Source organism: Panthera pardus, unplaced genomic scaffold (genome assembly GCF_024362965.1).
Source record: "Panthera pardus isolate Hobbes unplaced genomic scaffold, ASM2436296v1 HiC_scaffold_6, whole genome shotgun sequence".
Taxonomy (NCBI): domain Eukaryota; kingdom Metazoa; phylum Chordata; class Mammalia; order Carnivora; family Felidae; genus Panthera; species Panthera pardus.
This window is the reverse complement of record NW_026526991.1, coordinates 63,914,116-63,933,576: the sequence shown is the minus strand read 5'-3', so window position 1 is coordinate 63,933,576 and position 19,461 is coordinate 63,914,116. Positions and strand designations below refer to the sequence as shown.

Below are 19,461 nucleotides of genomic sequence, written 5' to 3'. Positions count from 1 at the left end.
CCATATCAGACTTTGCTTAACCATTAAGAAAAAAATGATGCTTAGTCTCTATCCCCTTGACTTCTATTTCTTCTTAGCATTCACCTCCTGATGTATATTTTTCAGTCTTCTCTCACTTGACTAAATTCCATGAGAGCAAGGAATTGCTTTGTTTACTGTATCCTGAGCACTCAGTACAAAGCCTGGTAGTTGACATTTAGGAACTCACTAGATATTTACTGCATATTTATTGGATATTTATGGCAGGATTTAAACTCAGGTTAGACTGGTTCCATAGCCTAGTGCAGTCTTCACTGCAACCAAAAACTATGGAGCCAGATGGTTACCAAGCCATCTCAGTCTTAGAACTGAGAAGTTGGCTGGTTTGGACAAAATGCCAAAAATTCCAGTCCTCTCACCTTGGTGACATCAGAGGCTCCATGAGGCTAGGAAACAACAGTGCAAGATGAAAGGGCAGATCATAAAAAAGCAGTCTTTAGTGTACCATGCACTGATCGGCTCCCTATCTGCTGAAATTTAGGTATGATATAACATGTGATCTAGAGCCAGGCTGCCTAGATACAAGCCCAACTCCTCCACTCAGTAGTGGTATGACCCTTGGCAAGGTACAGTAACTTCTCTTGCCTTAGCTTCTGTATCTGCAAAATGGGGCAAACAGTATGTATCTTAGAGGGTTTTGTGGAGATTAAATAGTTAATATAGTATAAATGTTTACAATGCAGTCAGTGCTATGTAAATGTTCATGATTCTGTCTTTCCTGGACACACAGGTAACAGGAGAAATCCCCAGACCACTCTGTAGAGTCAGTGAATACAAAGTTACAAAATAACAGCCATAAGGCCATGTTGGATAGGCTAAAATCGTGTCTCATATGCCTAAACATCCACAGTTTGAATCATGGAAATTCATCAGGGTACCATCAGCCTCAATGCCCATGATTTATAGTTTATGATACCAAATCAGGAGTCAGCCAAGCCAAAGTCAGCACAGCCTTTGAGAAGATAGCAGAATTCAATTTGGCAATAAGCTCTATGTCAGTCAGAAGATCATCTGAACCTGTTATAAACATCACAACTCTATAAGTTATCACAGAGTCACTTATTTATCACATTTCATTGTCTCGATAGAATCACTAGAGAAGTTGCTACAATGGTGCCAGTTCACCCAGAATTGCAATTCTGCCTCCCACCTAAGCAGGGCCTATGGAGGGCAAATGGTGGCCAGGAAGCTCAAATGCAGAATAGAAACTACAAAGAAAAGTGAAAAGAAATGCTAATAGCATTCAATGTCTAATTCTAAGTGTTACTGCTTTGTTCCAAAACCACACTGCAACATACGTATGAACCAGCTCAGAAGGCACAAATCACAAATGGGTGGTTCGTTTGGGGGCAAAAAGGTCAAAGCAAAACAGGAAGATATACAATCAGCAACAGCAGCTGCAGATAAAAACCAAAGGTCAGATTTCCCGTCCTGGGCAGTGTTTACCTATCTGTCTTGCCCGTTATGTCTACATGTAGAGGTGATCTTGTAATCAGTAGTATCCTAAGTTTATTGAGAAATTGGAAACGTGTACTAGATACAAAGTAAAACTTTTATACTCCTTATCCTTTTTTAATCTCCCAACAATCCTATGAATTAAGTATTATATCCTTTTTAAGATGAGAAGGTGGAGGTTTAAGAGAGTATTTTGTTCAAGGTCACATCCAGGAAAAGCAAGACCTAAGATTTGAACAGCCTTATCTGACACCAAAGTATATATGTATCAACTATTCTTTACCACCAAAAGAAAAATACATTCTCCAGGTGGGTTGAAAATTAATAGGTCTGAGGATACTAAGTGCTAAGCTTCTTAGGGAAAAAGAGTTAACCTGTAGATTTAGCCCTAAAGTTAACATTACTTTCCGAATTTACATTTAATTATAATCCAGATCTAGAAAGGCAGGTACCTCTTTGTGACTAATTGTACAAAGAGATCAGTACAGTAAGTAAATACTAAGTAATCAGTATAATAACAAAAAGAGATCAGTATGCACAAATCTGGGGGAAAGTGCCATGGCAATTTAAAACAATAAAACAACGGGGCGCCTGGGTGGCTCAGTCGGTTAAGCGGCCGACTTTGGCTCAGGTCATGATCTCGCGGTCCATGAGTTCGAGCCCCGCGTCGGGCTCTGTGCTGACAGCTCAGAGCCTGGAGCCTGTTTCAGATTCTGTGTCTCCCTCCCACTGACCCTTCCCTGTTCATGCTGTCTTTCTCTGTCTCAAAAATAAATAAAAACAAAAACGTTTAAAAAAATTAAGAAATAAAACAATAAAACCAAAAAGCTGTATGATTCAGGAAGATTTCAAAATGGACACACACAAAATGACCTGTATATGTGCACAACACACATCCTCTTTAAAAAAGCAAACAATCAGGGGGTAGAGTGCAGGAGTGAGTTTAGAGAGGGCAAGCTTAACAAACCTAAAGTAAGTGAATGAAAGCCTGAGCAAAGTTATAAAGATGTGTATGGAAACATAAATGAAAAATCAGACATTAGAATTCATGCAGAAAACAGGAATCTGTAGCGATTAAAATGAGGAATGTTTACCTCATCTTACGCAAATATATGAAAATACAGATTCCATGAGAGATAACTGGTTATAACTCATGCCCTTCAAGACCCCATACAGTACAAAACAGTGCGATAATATAAATACAACAGTATTTTTTAAATAGCAAGTTTCCGTCCAACTTCGGCTCAGGTTATGATCTCACGGTTCGTGAGTTCGAGCCCTGCGTCGGGCTCTGTGTTGACAGAGTGGAGCCTGGAGCCTGCTTCGGCTTCTGGGTCTCCCTCTCTCTCTGCCCCTCTCCCGCTTGCACTCTGTATCTCTCAAAAATAAATAAACGTTAAAACAAATTAAATAGCAAGTTTCCTTCTGATTCACATTAATCCAACTGAAAAATTTAATTCCGATAGAACTTTAAACCTCTGATTTTGAGAATGTAAATGCTAGACTTAGGTGCAATTTGTTCAGTAGACCCCTATACTTAAGGAACAACACAGAGGAGATCTAGAAGTGAAAAGGAAAGATGAAGAAAAAGAAGAAGAAGTGGAAATAGATGGATGTTTAAGGTCAAAGTAAAATACAAGGTCATTAAATGAAGCAATAAAAGAAATCAAATATTAACGGTACAGAAAGAAACAGACGCTTATGGCATTAATCTTATGTCACATAGGGCATTTTTTTCTCCAGTTCATTCCATTTTGCAGTGGTAGTAAATTCTTCCCCATTTAAGCCCTGCAGCTTGTATAACAAAACAAATCGAATCGCAAACTAAAAATAAATATTCTAACTTTAGGAAGAGTGCAACTGAGAAAAGAGATCATTTTTAGGAGAAATAGAAGAATGATGGAAGGTACTGTGTGAATTAGTATACAAATGATGCAGCTAGGTGGGGCATTTGTGCCATTTCTGTTGAGATTGGAGTTCTCATAACAGACCAATAGAGGCCACACAACAGATCAAATTCCTGTAGAGGAACCACCCATGACCAAGGAAGTCGAACAATTCAGTAAGATAATAAAACAGGTCAACTTCAGCTCTCTAATCATGCTATCTGAAATTGTTAGGTAATGGATAAAAGAAAAAAAAGCTACAGTGAAGAGGGGTAAGCTCAGTCTTGAGTTCAGATATTTGCACCCCAAATTTGTATTACTTTCAAAACCCAATGCCGAACCTTCATTCACTTCACAGTAGTTTACGAGACGGCCCAAATCTCTGCAGCAACGCTACACAAAAGACCCGCTGAGAATAAATATTTGGGGATACAAACGGTTTTCAGAACACTCCTCCATTAGGCATAAATTCAAAACAACGGGGTTGCTCTGTACGGTTAAGTGTCTGCAAGATCTCACGGTTCATGAGATCAAGCCCCACATTGTGCTCTGAGCTGACAGCGCAGAGCCTGCTTGGGATTCTCACTCCCTCTCTCTGCCCGTCCCCTGCTCATGTGCGCTCTCTCTCAAAATAAACAAACATTAAACAAGTATATTAAAACAGGAAAATAAAAGAAATGACTAGTTCTATTTTGCCAAGCCTTCTTTACTCACCAAGCTTCCCCATGCTCATTCGACCCAGTGGTGAGATCACGCTCTACCTTTCACAACATACCCAGTGCCTACCTGTGCCTGATGTCCAGGCATCAGAATGTCTGCCCCCTTGTGTGGACCTCACTTTCTCACGTCTCTGACTCTGGTTTGTCTTGTGTTGGTTGTAGTGTAATCTCTTTCCAGATATTATGACCATCTCCATTTCCCCTCCCCATTTAAATAGCTTCCTGAATAAATAATTTGTGTAAACATTCTTATTAGGCCATAATATTGGGCAATCTTATTTAGTAGCTGTATTTATGTAGTGACTAGTCCTTAATCCTTGGAGAAGGGCAATGGCTCCCCCCGCCCCCCGCCTTTTATCTCCCACCAACTCCCTGTTAACTATCAAGTCTTTATACAGCTGATCCTTGTAGACAGAACCTATTACACTTCAAGGGAACAGTTCACACAATGCTAAATCAAATAGGATGCTACTCCACTTCTCAGGAGGGCCTAAAATCTAACCATTCTCCTCAAATACCCTCACTTTAATAAAAACATTAAACCATCTACTGCAGTTCATGTATTAACTGTCACATTATTCAAAAGATAAAATCCAGTAAATTTTACTTCTGGGAATATATCATAGAGGTACATGCAGAAAACTTACGAAGATGCATGTTCAAATGGACTTAACCTAAACAACATCCATAGGGAATGGCTATTTTTAAAACTGAATGATGCAGAATTATAAATTCTAATGATAGAAAGATGTTCAAGATATGTTAAATACAAAAAGCAAATTGCATACCATTAGTGTAACATGAGCCCATGTGTGTATTTGTGTGGGGAGTGGGGGAGAGAGAATGAGAGGGAGAAAGGGAGGGAGGACTGGGGGAGTACTTTTTGTAAGGATTACCTCCTTAGAGTGGGACTAGGAGGTAAGCAGAAAAAGTTATATGCCTCTTTATTGTTTGAATTTATCATTTTGTGTATTATTTTCATAATAAAAGCTAGTTTAGATTTTTCATTTAATTGAAAGGATCAATAGTAAACAGATGTGATTCTTAAAAGCAAGTTGAATCACAACATCCTAGCACTATACCATGTCTTACCAATGATATAGTATTGGCACTATAAATACTTTCTGGAGCTAAAGAAAGCCTAAGCAATTTTCTGGTTAATTCAAGGATCTCTGATTGCAAACCTATATAAACCCATTTCTTAAAAAAAATTTCATTTCTATAATAAATATGAAGACTACTCTAAAAAACTCTAACGCTAAGTAAATCAGTAAGTGTAATTTGTAGTAAATACATTAAAAGAATCCTATATATCATTTGCAGTAAAGAAGATTCACAGATTTAGAAGGGACCTTTCAAGGTCATCTAGTCCAAGTCTCCAGCCTATTCAGACAGAATAAAAAACACCACCACCACCAACCGGGGTGCCTGGGTGGCTCAGTCAGTTGAGCATCTGACTTTTGATTCCTTTCAGCTCAGGTCATGATCTCAGGGTTCATGGGTTCGAGTCCCACGTTGGGCTCTGTGCTGACAGTGTAGATCCTGCTTGGGATTCTCTCTTCCTCTCTCTGCCCCTCTCCCACTCACTCTCTCTCACACACATACACACACACACACACACACACACACACACACACACACACAACTTTCTCTCTCGCTCTCTCTCAAAAAGAACAGAAAACAACCAAAAAACAAAAATACTAGCAGCCTGCTGAGGAGGGAATGGACTTCTCTGAAATGAAGAACAGTCTCAGGAACATAACACAACCAGAAATGTCCCCCTGAAACAGGGACATCTGGTAATTCCACTAAAAAATATTTTGGTCCAATGTCAAGTTGTTGCACAGGCCAGTTTAAAAAAGTCACTTGACCTCATTTTCCAGTTTCAAAGCTTTCAATTTGTTTAAAACCAAAAGAAATCAGACCATATTGCAGGTTGATTTTAATGAACAAAATTCTCTGTATAAAAACATTTAAACTTTATCAAATGCTTTAAAAACACACACGCACAGATCCAAATCCATTACAGAATCTTTGAACATTATCTTTTTTCACCTCAACATAATGTGTAAAGGGATAAAACTCTACATGTGAAAAAATTAAGACCCACAGCCTCACACATGTATGCACACACATGCACAGCACACACGCACGCGCGCACACACACACACACGCTCACACGCTTTAAGAAGAACAAAAATATATGGGATGGGATCGGAATGAATTTCTTATAAAGTTTCTATAAAAGAACACTACAGGAATAAAAGAACTTTCTCTACCAAGAAAAGATGCAGAGAGGGGAAAACAGAAAGCAGGGGTTAGCCAAACTCATTAATAAATAGTTTGAGAAGCTCATTCAAGAACAGTGAATTGGGGGAGTTACAGATGACCCCTCCTTTTCACCATCTCAATGTCTGTGAATCTGATAAGTGATGATGCTTAAAAAGCACCTGTGTTCTCATTTTTTGTAGGTCTTGACTTGTTCAGCATTATTTAGGTGTGGTTTGTCCCCTTCAGTGGTTGATTTCCTCAGTTCTCAATCGGTGTCATGTCCTACGCAGCAGAAGAGCCATGGTCAGAAACCGCGGCAAACACAGGGTATGGCAAGGGAGGCAGGAATGGCTGGCGGTTAAAAGGAGCCGGGTTGCCTGGGTTTGGATTTCGGCGACACTCCTGGCGAGCTGCCCGCCACTCACCAAGCTCTTTAGCCCCTCTACTGGCTCCACTTCCTCAGCTTCAATTAGGGATCATTATTATCTACTTCAGCTAGGTCTATCAGAGAGGATTTAAACAAAGTAATCCACTTAAAGATTTTATCACACTAACAGGCACAAGTAAATGCTCAGTAAATGTTAGCTAAAACTATTAGTCTTGGCAGTACAGAGCAACCAAAAGAAAAGTTCGATTCTATCTTTGTCCTTCCCCTCGTCGGTGAGGTTTTCAGGGGCCAACTGTGGCAAAAGCCAGCATGTATGATGCAAAGAGACTGAGGATCCAGTCTTAGGAATATAGATGTTCACTTTTATATTAGAAAAAAATTACATGGCTCCGTATCACAAAATTTAACATCTTTCCATGAAACATCACACAACTCTCATCATCATTATGCCCTACAGACACCCTAAATGGTGTGGAGTTTCTAATGATATTCAACAACAACAGGGTCCATAAATTTTAACTAAGAAACAGCTGCAGAAATGGGTGTTGGGCAATAATCTGTGTGTGCCACAAGAGCTTGGGCCGACAGATGGCTGGGGTTCTGCCTCCACGGCCTGGACTCCCCCACACACAGTCAGATGGGTCAGGCTCCTGCAGACCTTCAAATCTCCATTAGCGAGTGACTCCCTTCAGCGGGGAAGCTTCCAAGAGGTGAAGGAAGCAGCAGCCACTGAGGATGGAATGCCCCGCACCTACTTCAGTATGATATGATAGCTATCATTGGTTTCTGCTGTAAAAAAAAAAGAGAGAGAGAGAGAAGAATCTTTAGTCACCTTTAAAACACAGCAGGAGAAAAAAAGATACACTAAGGCTCTTTTGAGAAGGGAGAAAAAAAAAACAGCAGGACAAAGGGCAGCATACTCGTTAATTATCACAAACTATTTACAATAAATATGCATTATGAAAACAGCATGCCTCAATCTCATTTGTCCATGGAAGGTGGAAGAGAAGGGCAGAGTCGTCACTTACACTCTTAGAGATGGTTCCTTTTGTATGAACTGGCTTCTTGCCAATCTCTAAGGACATCATCGCTTTTTCTACTTCAGATATGGTGGTCCATCCCTTCCCTCTCTCCTCAAAGGAGTAAACCATGAACAAAGCTCTTAAACTCCTTAGAGAGAGGCAGCTGCTTACTATTTTATTACCTTTCATTGTGTCCAGAATAAAACAGGCTTCCTCCTGAAAGTTCTGTATCATCTGAGGAAAGCAAGAAAATTTGCTAATTATTAAAAACTTGGGTTTGCTGCATTTATTTAGACTGTATGGCTTTTTATTAGGTTAGGTTTAAGGGAGAATAATTCTTTGTTTTGCTTTCTCCCATTTAGTTCTTACATTTTAAAAGCTAAGCAGTCTAAAACAGTGATCTTAAAATTATAGTATGTGTTTTCCTGGGTTAACCCAAAGACGTTCCAAGGGGTGCACAGACCCTGACAGGCCCATTTGGGAGCACTGACTTCCTGGTCCTTATCTTCTACAGGTACTCTTTCCCAAAACCGCCTGAGCACCTCTTCAGCTTTCTCTACTCATTTTCCCTTCTCCCATTTTTCAAAATAAAGTCATAACTTTCACCCTCCTGGAATCCTACCAAGATGCATTATTGCCCCAGGGTACAAAATCTCCAGGATGCCAAAGTGTGACTGTTAATGCGAACTTTAATAATGGGGTAACAAACTCTTATGGGAGTCACGTGGTTTCTAATTCTTTCCTTTCACCAGAACTGAAGACTGACCTAATCACAAACTGTCAAATGATAGGCGAGTCAAAATAATTCTTTGTAACATCACTATATAATTTTTGGCACCTAACTCAGTAGTTAAAAAAAAAACAAAAAAAAAACCAGTGATGCTGTTATAAAAAAACTCCTTCCATTCCTGTCTGACAATCTGTGTGAATCAGATTCCATAGCACTTATATCTAGAGAATAAAACAGAATGGAAGTGATGGTGAACTCTATTTCATGCTATAAATCAGTAGACGGTATTCATCAAAACATGAATTAATGTGGGTGGGGGTGGGGAATCAGACAATCCCATCCATCTCATTGACAGAGATACTTCTACATTTTTTTCTTGTTGTTTCAAATTTTTATGTAATACATATTTCTTAGTGGTTAATAATTTCTTATCAAGGGATGCCTGGGTGGCTCCGTCAGTTAAGCGTCCGACTTCGGCTCAGGTCATGATCTCGCAGTTCATGGGTTTGAGCCCCGCATCGGGCTCTGTGCTGACAGTTCAGAGCCTGGAGCCTGCTTTGGATTCTGTGTCTCCCTCTCTCTGTCTCTCCCCGGCTCATGCTCTCTCTCTCAGAAATAAACATTAAAAAATAATAATAATAAATTCTTATTCAAACATAATACATTTATGTTAATTGTATGATTATGGTGATAATTCTATTCAGAAGAAATAATTTTTAAATTTTTATTGAAACATTCTTTTGTTGAAACAGATTTGTTTCAAAGAAATATGGTAGGATAATTAGTAAAGGATGCTTGAGCATAAAAATAGGTTATGATAAGATAAGATTCTATGGGGGAAGTGAGTGGAAATAGGAATTCAAGGCAATCAAGAAATGATATAAAACTCTGATAAAGAGAAGTATATTCATGTGTTTTTTAAGATGATGGTGCTGGTATTAAATCACTTCTATTTAGGTCACATGGAATATAGTTAGAATAGTGATGCAACCATTTCATTTTTAAAGTTTATATAATATGCCCAGGAATGACATATTCTGCAACTATTTAAACTTAAAGCAGAAAGTTTCAAGTCAACCTAAAAATGTGCAAGGGGATACATGGTATTTAGAAATTATTTTAGAAAGTAATAAGCAAGCACAAGATTTTGCAAAGCCCTGGACTGGAAAACAGAGCGCTGTGCCCCAGTAGAATTGCTCTTGCTCCTGTCACATGCCCTGACAACCTGTCATCTGGTGACTCAGCTCTACTGAAACTCTACCTCATCACTAATGAGCACATGGATTCCTGTCGGCCCCTGCTTGTAGATCTGGCTGATCTGGCGAGGGGAAATGCTGAAAAGCTGAGCGATTTTTTCGGTCAGTTCAACAGCGGTCAGTTCTTCTAGATAGATGGCGTGGTACACTGCAAAAGGGAGAGAGCGATGGCAGTCAATACAGGTCTCTCTGCTGTTAAAGGTAATCCGCTCACTCGGAACGCCCGCTTTCCTGAAGGGCTCGGAGTCAGACTGCCTGAGTTCAAATCTTGGCTCCGCCACTGGCTGGCTGTATGACGGGAGTGAGTTACTTAACATCTCTAAGCCTCATTTTCCTCACCCGAATGTTAGCAGTGACAATAAATCTACCGCAAAGAGGAGACACTGGTTGTAAAAATCAAGGCATGTAGAAGGGCCGAGAATAGTGCCTGGTATATACGAGGAACTCGATACACGTTACCGATGACCATTACTTCTAGCAAATGCTGCATCTGCTGTTTGAGGAATTCCCATCACACGTGCTCATAAGGCACCTCCCTCCCTTTCTTCGTGGGCGTCCTCGCCTGTCCAGAACCACCTACCGAAGAAAGTCCCATTTGAGTCTCCATCCTCACGCTTCTGCTGCTGCTGCTGCTGCTGCTGCTCCCTCAACTGCAGGGATTCCTGACAAACATAAATGGTTAGCCTTGGGCGCACCATCCTAAGGAGGAAAACAAGGCTGTTAGTCTTACGGTTTTCACGGGAAGCACATTTTAAGGGAGAGCTTGTGTATCTATGTTAACGCTATACAGTGGGGCCGAGAACTGGCAGCCCGCGGGCCAAGGGAGCTCATCTGCTGTTTTGTCAGCTCCCCACTGGGATGTGCGTGTGTCTGCGTGCGTGTGCGCGTGCATTTTAAATGAATTCGTTCCCACATCGTGTGTCGGGACATTTGGCTTTTCTTAAAAAACCGGATCTGGCAATCTGAGACCCTGACACTTACAAGAAAACAATCAGCTGTTCTCCTTGCGTGATTCATGCATTCTTCAGTACACCCACTGTCACTCATTTACATCTGGCCTCTGTAGTCATTTGAGTTTATGACCTTTGAGGTAAAGTTTAGAAATATTCAACATGTGTGAGCCACTGTTTCATGGGTCCAGGTCAACATATACCTTCTCCTTGGAAGCACCACGCTAATGAACTGGAGAATCTCACTTCCCTCATTACCTTCTCCTAAGTAGCCTAAGCCTCCTTTCTGTTCTTACTTCTTAGACAACAGCATTTAATTACCCCTTGATCTGATCATCTCATTCCTTCCTATGTTTAAATGCTCTTTAAATCATATGTTAAAAAATAAAAGATCCATTCCTTTTTCTCCAAGTCCTCAACCTCTGAACTTTTCCTCTCTCTTTACAATTTTCCAAGATTAGAGCCAAGCTGATTCCACAGTTCTTGTGATGTACCCAAACAAAATACTTCACGATCTGTTTCATTATTTAGTCACCGATTTGGTTCTGTGGCACTAACCTGTATGTTTTTTCCATTCATACCACTACCTGTTTGAAATTCTAAATTCCGTGTGGGGACTACAAATGACTCTGTATTACAATTCGTAAGCAGACACGTAAGTATTTCCTATCCAAGAATGACGTCTTCTTCAGTTAAAAGACTTCGAGCCTTCGCACCTGTTGTTCCTCCTGCCTAGAGTGTTCTTCCCTCCTCTGATTCCACAGCTTCCGTCCTTCCCCTAATTCAGTTTAAGTGCCCCCGCTTCAGAGAGGTCTTTCCTGACCAGATTCTGGGTGCTCTACAGGTGATAACCTTGTTTTTGTTTATTTGTTTGCTTTTCCCTCAAAGCACTTATCACTATCCAAAATACTGTTTGTATTTTTCTCTCTCTCCCCGTTAGAAAGTGAACTCATGATAATGGGTACCTTGTGTGTTTTGCTCACCAACATATCCCTAGAGCCTACAATAGTACGTGGCTCACGATAGGGATAATGAATATTTATCGAATGAAAAAACTACCTGGAAAGGAAAAATGGGGTATCATGGGGCATTCCTTGAATCAACTGTAGGAAAGGATATTTTCATCTTTGCTTATTTGGTACAGAGCTGGCACTCGCAAAGAATGTTTTGACAAGACGCAGTTAGCTGTGCAAAGAGTACTGTGAAGAGTCCCTGAATCCAAATCCACTTGAAATCCAACCTCACGGGTATTTTAACACTAATTACATACCGGCCTTTTAATGCATTAAAAAGTCTGATTCCATCTGCAGGGCCACAGATTTGGATCACATCATCTCTAGTTAGTTTCAATAAATCTGCCCCTGGAATAAATATAAGAAAATGGGTGAAAAAGGCAAAGACTGTCTTTGTTAATGACCGTTAAAATGGGCTCTGTTATGTTCTAGCCCCTAATCTTCTGCATGGTACATAAGCCTCTCCATGACCTGGCCTCTGTTTCCTCTCCCACCTCAACTGCCACCCAACGAACTGGTCCACTTTACCTTATGCTTTCATCACACTGATGAAGTCTAATGAGCAAGTTGCTCCTCCTACCTGAAATAGCCTTCCACGGTCCCACCAACAGAGTCCTCAACATCTCCCAAGATTTACGTCACACATTACACATGTTCCCTAACTCCAGAAACTACTCCCCTCCCCTGCTTTGTACCACTTATCTACTACATTACAACTATTTTTTTTTTCAGGGTTTTATTTTGATTTGAGGTTTTTTTGATACTAGATGATGAATGATCAGAAAGTATGCCTTATCCATGTGTGTATCCCTACCATACCTGGTATACAGAAGGTGCTAAATAAGTGGAATATGCAAATAAAATACAATATGGTGATATCAAAAGGGAAATTTCAGACTATCTACAAATGCCCTTGATAAAAGTGTGTGGAGTATAGTTTTAAAAGCACTGTATGGAACAAATATTTTTAAACTGAAGTGAGTTTAAACGAAGAAGTCTTTCTTAAGTATTTTGCAGCACAGATGCACCTGCTGAGAAAGTCTGAAGGGTTTTATGAAATTCACTTCATCAGAAAAAAGCACGAAGACCCCCTCCGCCACACACACACACCCCTGCACGTGCACGCACACAACACACCCTTACGTGGATGCCAAGAAGCCCTAGAATGTAAAGGAATATCTTGTGCTGGGGAAAACAAAAGGACAAATCAATTTAACCTGAGAAGTTTGTAAAAAGCCTTGTGAACGTAGAAAAACGATTTCGATGCAACCACTGCTGAGCTTCCTGAGGTGTGGTTGTTGGCAAGAGGTTCTGAAAGGAAAAGAAAGCAAGTGGGGGTTTTTTTTTTTGGTAACTCAATAGATTTAGCTCTTACATCATTAGGTAACACAGAGCCAAACACACTCACACTCAGACGGGCCGCCTAGTTTGCCTGGAAGTTGTTTATACCTCATCAGTCTTCTGTCTCTAGCCAAGCAAGATGCCCACGGAATCCCATACCTGTCTTCCTTACTAGACTGTAAGCTCTTTAAATGCAAGCGTTCCTGCATTAGCTTGTTCACATCTCAGTTCCCTAGCATTGTCAAAATTCAGAGTCAAAATTCAATAAATGCCTATTTAATGAATGAATAAAAAGTACTCCTTAAAAGCTGGGCATTTCTGTGGAACTGCACAGTCATCAAAGTATTAGTAGATACTGCAAATCACTTACATTTAACTTTAGACTTACATCTGTGACTGGAGGGGGTGGCTCTGGCTGGTGGTTCGGTGAACCATTTCTGAAAACACATGTAAAATGAAAAGGATGAGACACATACTAGGGTTCATCATCTCATTCCTCACCCTCATAGTAAGTCTCAAACTAGACATTTTTTTTTAAGTAATCTCCACATCCAACCTGTACCCGAACCCACAAACCCCGAGATTAAGAGTCGAGTGCTCTACTGACTGAGCCAGCCAGGGGCCCCTCAAGCTAGAGATTTAAAAGGAATCTGTGCTCTCTCATAAAGCAGTTTTAGTCTATAGTCAATACCTCTATCGTCTGTTAATTTAACATTAAGATCACAGGGGGAGGGTAAGAAACTGTCATTGCAACATTTTTTATTATTGGACAAATTGAAAAAAGATAAAAATTTCAGTAAATTGGGATTCATTAGATAAATTATGGCATAAAGAATATTTAACATAAGCAGTTTATAAGAAACTAAAAATATCAGAACATAACAGCAATCAATAGATTACTATTTTAATAAATATATAGATATACACACAAACATATATATAGGAAAAAAATACCAGAAGAAACTTTATGTAATGCAATGTGATCCCATACTTTTTTTTTTTTTTTTTTGAGAGAGAGAGAGAGAGAGAGAGAAAGAGTGAGAGAGCGAACGTGTGTGCGAGCAAGCTCGAACAGGAAAGGCGCAGAGAGAGAGGGAGAGATAATCCCAAGCAGGCTCTGTGCTGTCAGTGCAGAGTCTGACACGGGGCTCAAACTCACAAACTGTGAGATCATGACCTGAGCTGAAATCAAGAGTCGGACCCTTAACTGACTGAGCCACCCAGGTGCCCCCACATATTTTTATAATGACAACCAAAACCATTATTTTTAAAGCAGCTTCAAAAATGAGTGCTGCCTCATTTGCAATCCACAGGCTATCTCCATACTCTTCAGTTTTTCCCTATACCTCCTATACTCTAAGGACTGCCCCTATTCCCTAATACTCCTTTTATCAGAGAAAAATTTGAGCCTAATAACAAAGTAATGACAAAGAGAAGAGAGAAAATTTTAAAACACAACTCTTTAATCCCACATATTTACAATTGCCTACAGGCGCGTGGCTGGCTGAGTCAGGAGAGTGTGTGATTCTTGATCTCGGGGTTATAAATTCAAGCTCCACATCGGGTGTGGAGATTACTAAAAAAAAATTAACCTTAAAAAACATTAAAAAATTGCCTATAAGTAGACTGCGTACTCCATATGGATGGTAAGAGATTTTTCTTTCAAAACAGACTTTCTTCTTTTTCTTTTTTTGCTTTAACTGCAAAATTCAAATTCAGTATTCAAACTTAGTAATTAAATTATCACCAGGCCTTAATTATCTATTCTCTCTACAACTTCTGCTTATTTTTATTCTTAATTGTTATATTTTGAATATTGAAGCTACTTTAATTTCTTATAAATGCAGACTGAACCAAAGCCTACGTAAATTCAAAAACAAACATTACAACCAAAACACATCACACATTTAGTAGCCTATTTCAAATTTCAATGTGGCCTAGGTGGAATATGTGTTAAATACTAAGACTAGTAAGACAACTTATTTTAACTGGCATAGGCATCTGTACCAACTTTCAATGATCTCTGATGATAAAAGACTAATAAAAAGAGATTAAATGCATCCCACAGATCATTCTAAAACTTCATTTTAGCTTTCTTCAACCTTCTTTCCCAATTATCAAAGATCCATAATAATAAGGTATTAAGATCATTCTTAGTAAGTAACAAAACAGATTTTAGTGTTGTACAACTGTGTTTCAATTCCTAATGACCACTCTGGTGGAAAGTATGAGCAGGAAATGAAATAACCACAAGATAAGCAGTGACAGAAGTGAAAAGCCCAGAAAATCAGTCTCTGAAACACGAAAAACTGACCATAATGCTGTTTTTTTTTTTTAAATGCTGTTTTTTAATAGAAAGAAAAAAGAAGAGGAGAAAGGACTTTCAGTCACTTTTGAAGATAATCCAAACCTCAGTTAATCCATGAATCCATCAGAGACTGACCAAATAGGACTTACTGACTTATAAAGAACTTGTATATGAGAAGATAATGAAAGAAGACATATTTAGGACAAACACAACCTACTTTCATTTCCCAGACTTACCCTTCCCCAAGAGAAAAACTGCTGTGGGAACTGTTGAAGCCAGGTGATGGGGAATTATTGACATATGTGATCTCAGGCCATGGAGAACACTAAAAACAAAGAACAACTGAAATACGGAAAAAGTACATTTGACCCTAGTGTCCCACTAAAACATTATTACTTGAATAGCATATCTTGATTAGTAAGTCTTAACTACACAGAGGCCCCCATAATGAAGAGCAAATATACCCAGGACAACTAAATCTTGACCAGGCAAAAAGTTGTGGGGGGTTATTTCATTTTGTTTTTAAAAAACTGAGATACAACTGCCATACAACACAGTATTAGTTTTAAGGTGCACAACATAATGATTTGATACACATACACACTGAGAAATGGGGGGATTTTCTTTTAAGAATAAAGAGTATTGACTGAAATTGTCACCAAAAGAAATCCTTTTACCTCCGTGAGTATCGTTGTCTCATAGGAAGGCTGATACTTCTCCTTTTCATGAGGTGTTCGTTTCTCCATTTTCTCCCTATCTGTTTTTTGCTTTCTGTCTGCACCTTTGGGCTGAAATGAGAAATGTTTTGTCTTGACTCACCGACGGAATTTTGAGCCAACAATATTATTTCTAAGAGCTTAAATAGTCACATGTGAAACAAAGATGTACGCACAATAATGTAAACACAAGATGCAACCTTGCGTCTATGTCTGAAAATAGGAAACCTAACTGTCTGATGCAGTTAAAAAAGAATTTGCAGTCTATAGTTATAGACGTGGAAATATCTCTAAAGCACATAGCTAACTGAAAAAAGCAAGCCTCAAAACAACTCATCTAGTGCAATCCTGTTTATCCTTCAAAGAAAATACACGTGTATATAAAGCACAGAAGGGACTAAAAGGATACATGCTAAATTAGGACAGTGGTGACCCCTGAGAAAGATTGGGGAGTCGGGGTAAAAGTGGTAAAGAGGGACTTCAGTCTGAATACTTCATCTTCTGCAGTGAGAACATATTTATCCGTGTGATAAAAATAAAGACCAAAAGAAAAAAAGAAAGTCAAATACCAATGTAACCAAAACTATCAACTTTTCATAATTTTGTGAGCTTTTACAAGAGCTTATAATCTCAAAAGACTTTAAGAGTTTTCAGTGAAAATCCATGTTTTTGCCTCTAGCTCCCTTTGCAAATTCCCCTTCTCCCATGCCCATCCTCGTATAAATCCATTACCAGACATCTCAGTAATGACCTCAAGGACTCCAGCTCAGACTGAGTTTTCACAGTTGTTGAAAAACAGACAAGCGGACTTTCCCACTTGGTAACTAATGTTAAAATTGAAAGAGGAGGAAAAAGGATACAAGGGACAGCAAGCTGCCCAGGAATACCTTGAAGACTTTGATCTGGCAGCTGGCTGAGTGTAAGTGCTCAGTATATTCCCCGTTTTCATTTTCCTTGAAGGTATCAATTTGTACTCGGAATGGCACTCCCTTTTCTCCACCATGCTTCCTCATAGTGAACTCTGTGCTAATGCAGTGCACCTACAAAGAACACAACATCCAGGTTTCGGTACCTCTAGCCAGCCAAACCACTCAGCAATATTTTTGCAGCTCCTACTAAGAGCAAAACCTTTAGAAAACACTATGAACACCTATAAAAAACTTCTACTCTAGGGACACCTGGCTGGCTCGGTCGGAGAATATGCAACTCTTGATCTCTCAGGGTTCTAAGTTTGAGTCCCATGTTGGGCATAGAGCTTACTTAAAAGCATATATATGTAATCTTAAAAAAAAAAAAAAAAACAAGAAAAAACTTTTACTCTCTTTTTGATCTTGAAGAACGTATATTCTAATGGAGGAAATAAAAAAAAACGTATTTACAAATGAAACAAAGTAAATGGACAGATCCAACGCTAACAAAAGTTACTTGGAGGAACTAAATTCATTAACTGCTTCAGAGAATACAGAGTTAATATAAAAGAGAAATGATTTCTATTAGTAAAAGTTTTCTAGACTTTAAGGTAGAGGTTAGAAAGCAGAGGCACCATCCATGCTGGCAAAATACCAACTATGAAAGCTCACGGGCAATTGTGGGGAAAAAAGGCTTTCAAGGCTTGCATGGCTACTGCATAAAGTGAACGCCTTGGTGAATCTGAACTGTGAAACCCTGACTGGCCCTTATTAGCTTAGAGAAATTGTTAATTTCAAAGACTATTCCTAGTCCACAGGATTACTGCTAAAAGTTTTAAATAAGATCATGTATACAAACTGTTTACTTAACATAGTGACCAATGGGACGTACTCCATAAACCCTAGCTTTCTTTATTACAAGTAAGAATTTTAAAGGAATCTACTCAACAGAAATAATCAGATATGTAAATCAAATTTTAAGCATAACGATGTTCAAAACAACTTCATGGAAAATAGGGCAAATTTAGAACAACCTAAATGCTAAATAATAAGGAAGTGATACTACATCCAAAGAATGGAACATTATGCAGCCATTAGCAAGCATGTTTTTGTTTGTTTGTTTGTTTTTGTCATACAAATAAATAAATTGGGGAAATTAGAAGGGCAATTCAGACACTCCTCATCGCTCTCAGGCAAGTGTTGAGGAGTCTGGACTTGACAGCCAGGCTGGAACCCTGTAAAAATTTCAAATGCAACATGTTTTATCCTTTAAGAAACAAACTGGGAGTAAGAATGCTCTTCATCACCGGAAGGCCATCTGCAAGGCCCTACCTGAATAAACACAGATGTCCTCTTTGCCGGGTCCCACAGGAACTCCACTGTATTCAGTTGGGTTGGATTGGCCCTAGGATCGATTATACCCACAGACATTGGGATATCTGAGAAACAAAATGGTAATCATTGAACAATTCTGAGGGCTACTGGGTTTAAATAAGAAAGTACCATTGTTTTATTATTGGTCCTCGTTACCAAGATTTTTATGTATCACATCCTAAACCTCTTTTTGCCAATGAAAAGGGTTTGATTAGAGCTAAAATGGACCTAAGTACTTTCCTTCTGAGTATCTTTTTTCCACTTTGAAAGGTTTTTTAAATAAGACAATTTAAACGCAGTTTCCTTTTAATTTGCCAAAATTCTACTTAAAGATAGATGTAGTCTACACACTAGTTCTAAAATTGTAATATAATCTGCTTCACTTACAGTTTTAAGATTAGTGTTACTGATAGAAGAACACTAAGAAGACTGCTACAGAAAGAAAGCAGAGTGTCTGAATAAAGGCAGAAGCATTGTATTACAGAAAGAAATGGGAAAAATTTAACACAGAGATCGATGCTGGCCTTGAAGTCATCAAATAATCCTGTAACAGAGCAACAAATCTGATACTCAAGAGGGAAACAAAAATGAATGAGCCTTGGCAGAATTGCTTTCCATTCCACATAGCATATACTCACTCAAATATCATTTCCTGACTCCTATTAATATTCAAACTGGGGAGATAAAGCCAGGCTGATATTATCACAACTAATACTAACCATACTACTGTTTTACTGTCGATTCAAACAACAAAGCATTAAGTGGGTCCCACAATGTTAGTTGTGTTGGATTCATCCTAAGGTCAATTTATCAAATGGATATCAGGATGTCTGTATGAGAATCGGTATTTTCTTAGGTAAAGCTAGTAGGTACTTAGATTTGCTTAACAATTATGTTTCCCAGTAGGAGATAAGACCAGTAGGAGATCAAAGACACAGATGGCAGGATTAAAAGTACATTCATGAAAAGAGACTGCATGTATGTTTGTAAAACAACTTCCCTTAAGCCCAATGATTTAAGAAAAATCAATTCTAGGGGCGATGGGTGGCTCAGCTGGTTAAACGTCCAACTTCAGCTCAGGTCAT

The 19,461-nt window shown here is 39.0% G+C and overlaps 1 protein-coding gene across 4 annotated transcripts in view; it reads right to left on the bottom strand.

Moving 5' to 3' along the window:
• Window positions 1–6,028: 6,028 nt before the first annotated feature.
• TFCP2 (transcription factor CP2) overlaps window positions 6,029–19,461 on the bottom strand; it is a 45,969-nt gene continuing 32,536 nt past the window's right edge. Inside the window, exons 5-15 of one of the 4 annotated variants that reach the window (XM_019419375.2) lie at window positions 18,335–18,441; window positions 16,982–17,134; window positions 16,056–16,166; window positions 15,615–15,703; window positions 13,441–13,507; window positions 12,947–13,040; window positions 11,987–12,077; window positions 10,347–10,465; window positions 9,772–9,914; window positions 7,963–8,014; window positions 6,029–7,547 (exon numbers count right to left, since the gene is read on the bottom strand). In XM_019419375.2, the coding sequence (XP_019274920.1) occupies window positions 7,510–7,547; window positions 7,963–8,014; window positions 9,772–9,914; window positions 10,347–10,465; window positions 11,987–12,077; window positions 12,947–13,040; window positions 13,441–13,507; window positions 15,615–15,703; window positions 16,056–16,166; window positions 16,982–17,134; window positions 18,335–18,441 (1,064 nt within the window). In that variant the 3' untranslated portion in view covers window positions 6,029–7,509. The remainder of the gene's footprint in view (window positions 7,548–7,962; window positions 8,015–9,771; window positions 9,915–10,346; window positions 10,466–11,986; window positions 12,078–12,946; window positions 13,041–13,440; window positions 13,508–15,614; window positions 15,704–16,055; window positions 16,167–16,981; window positions 17,135–18,334; window positions 18,442–19,461) is intronic. The other 3 variants (XM_019419376.2, XM_019419377.2, XM_019419378.2) reach the window with 3 other exon arrangements.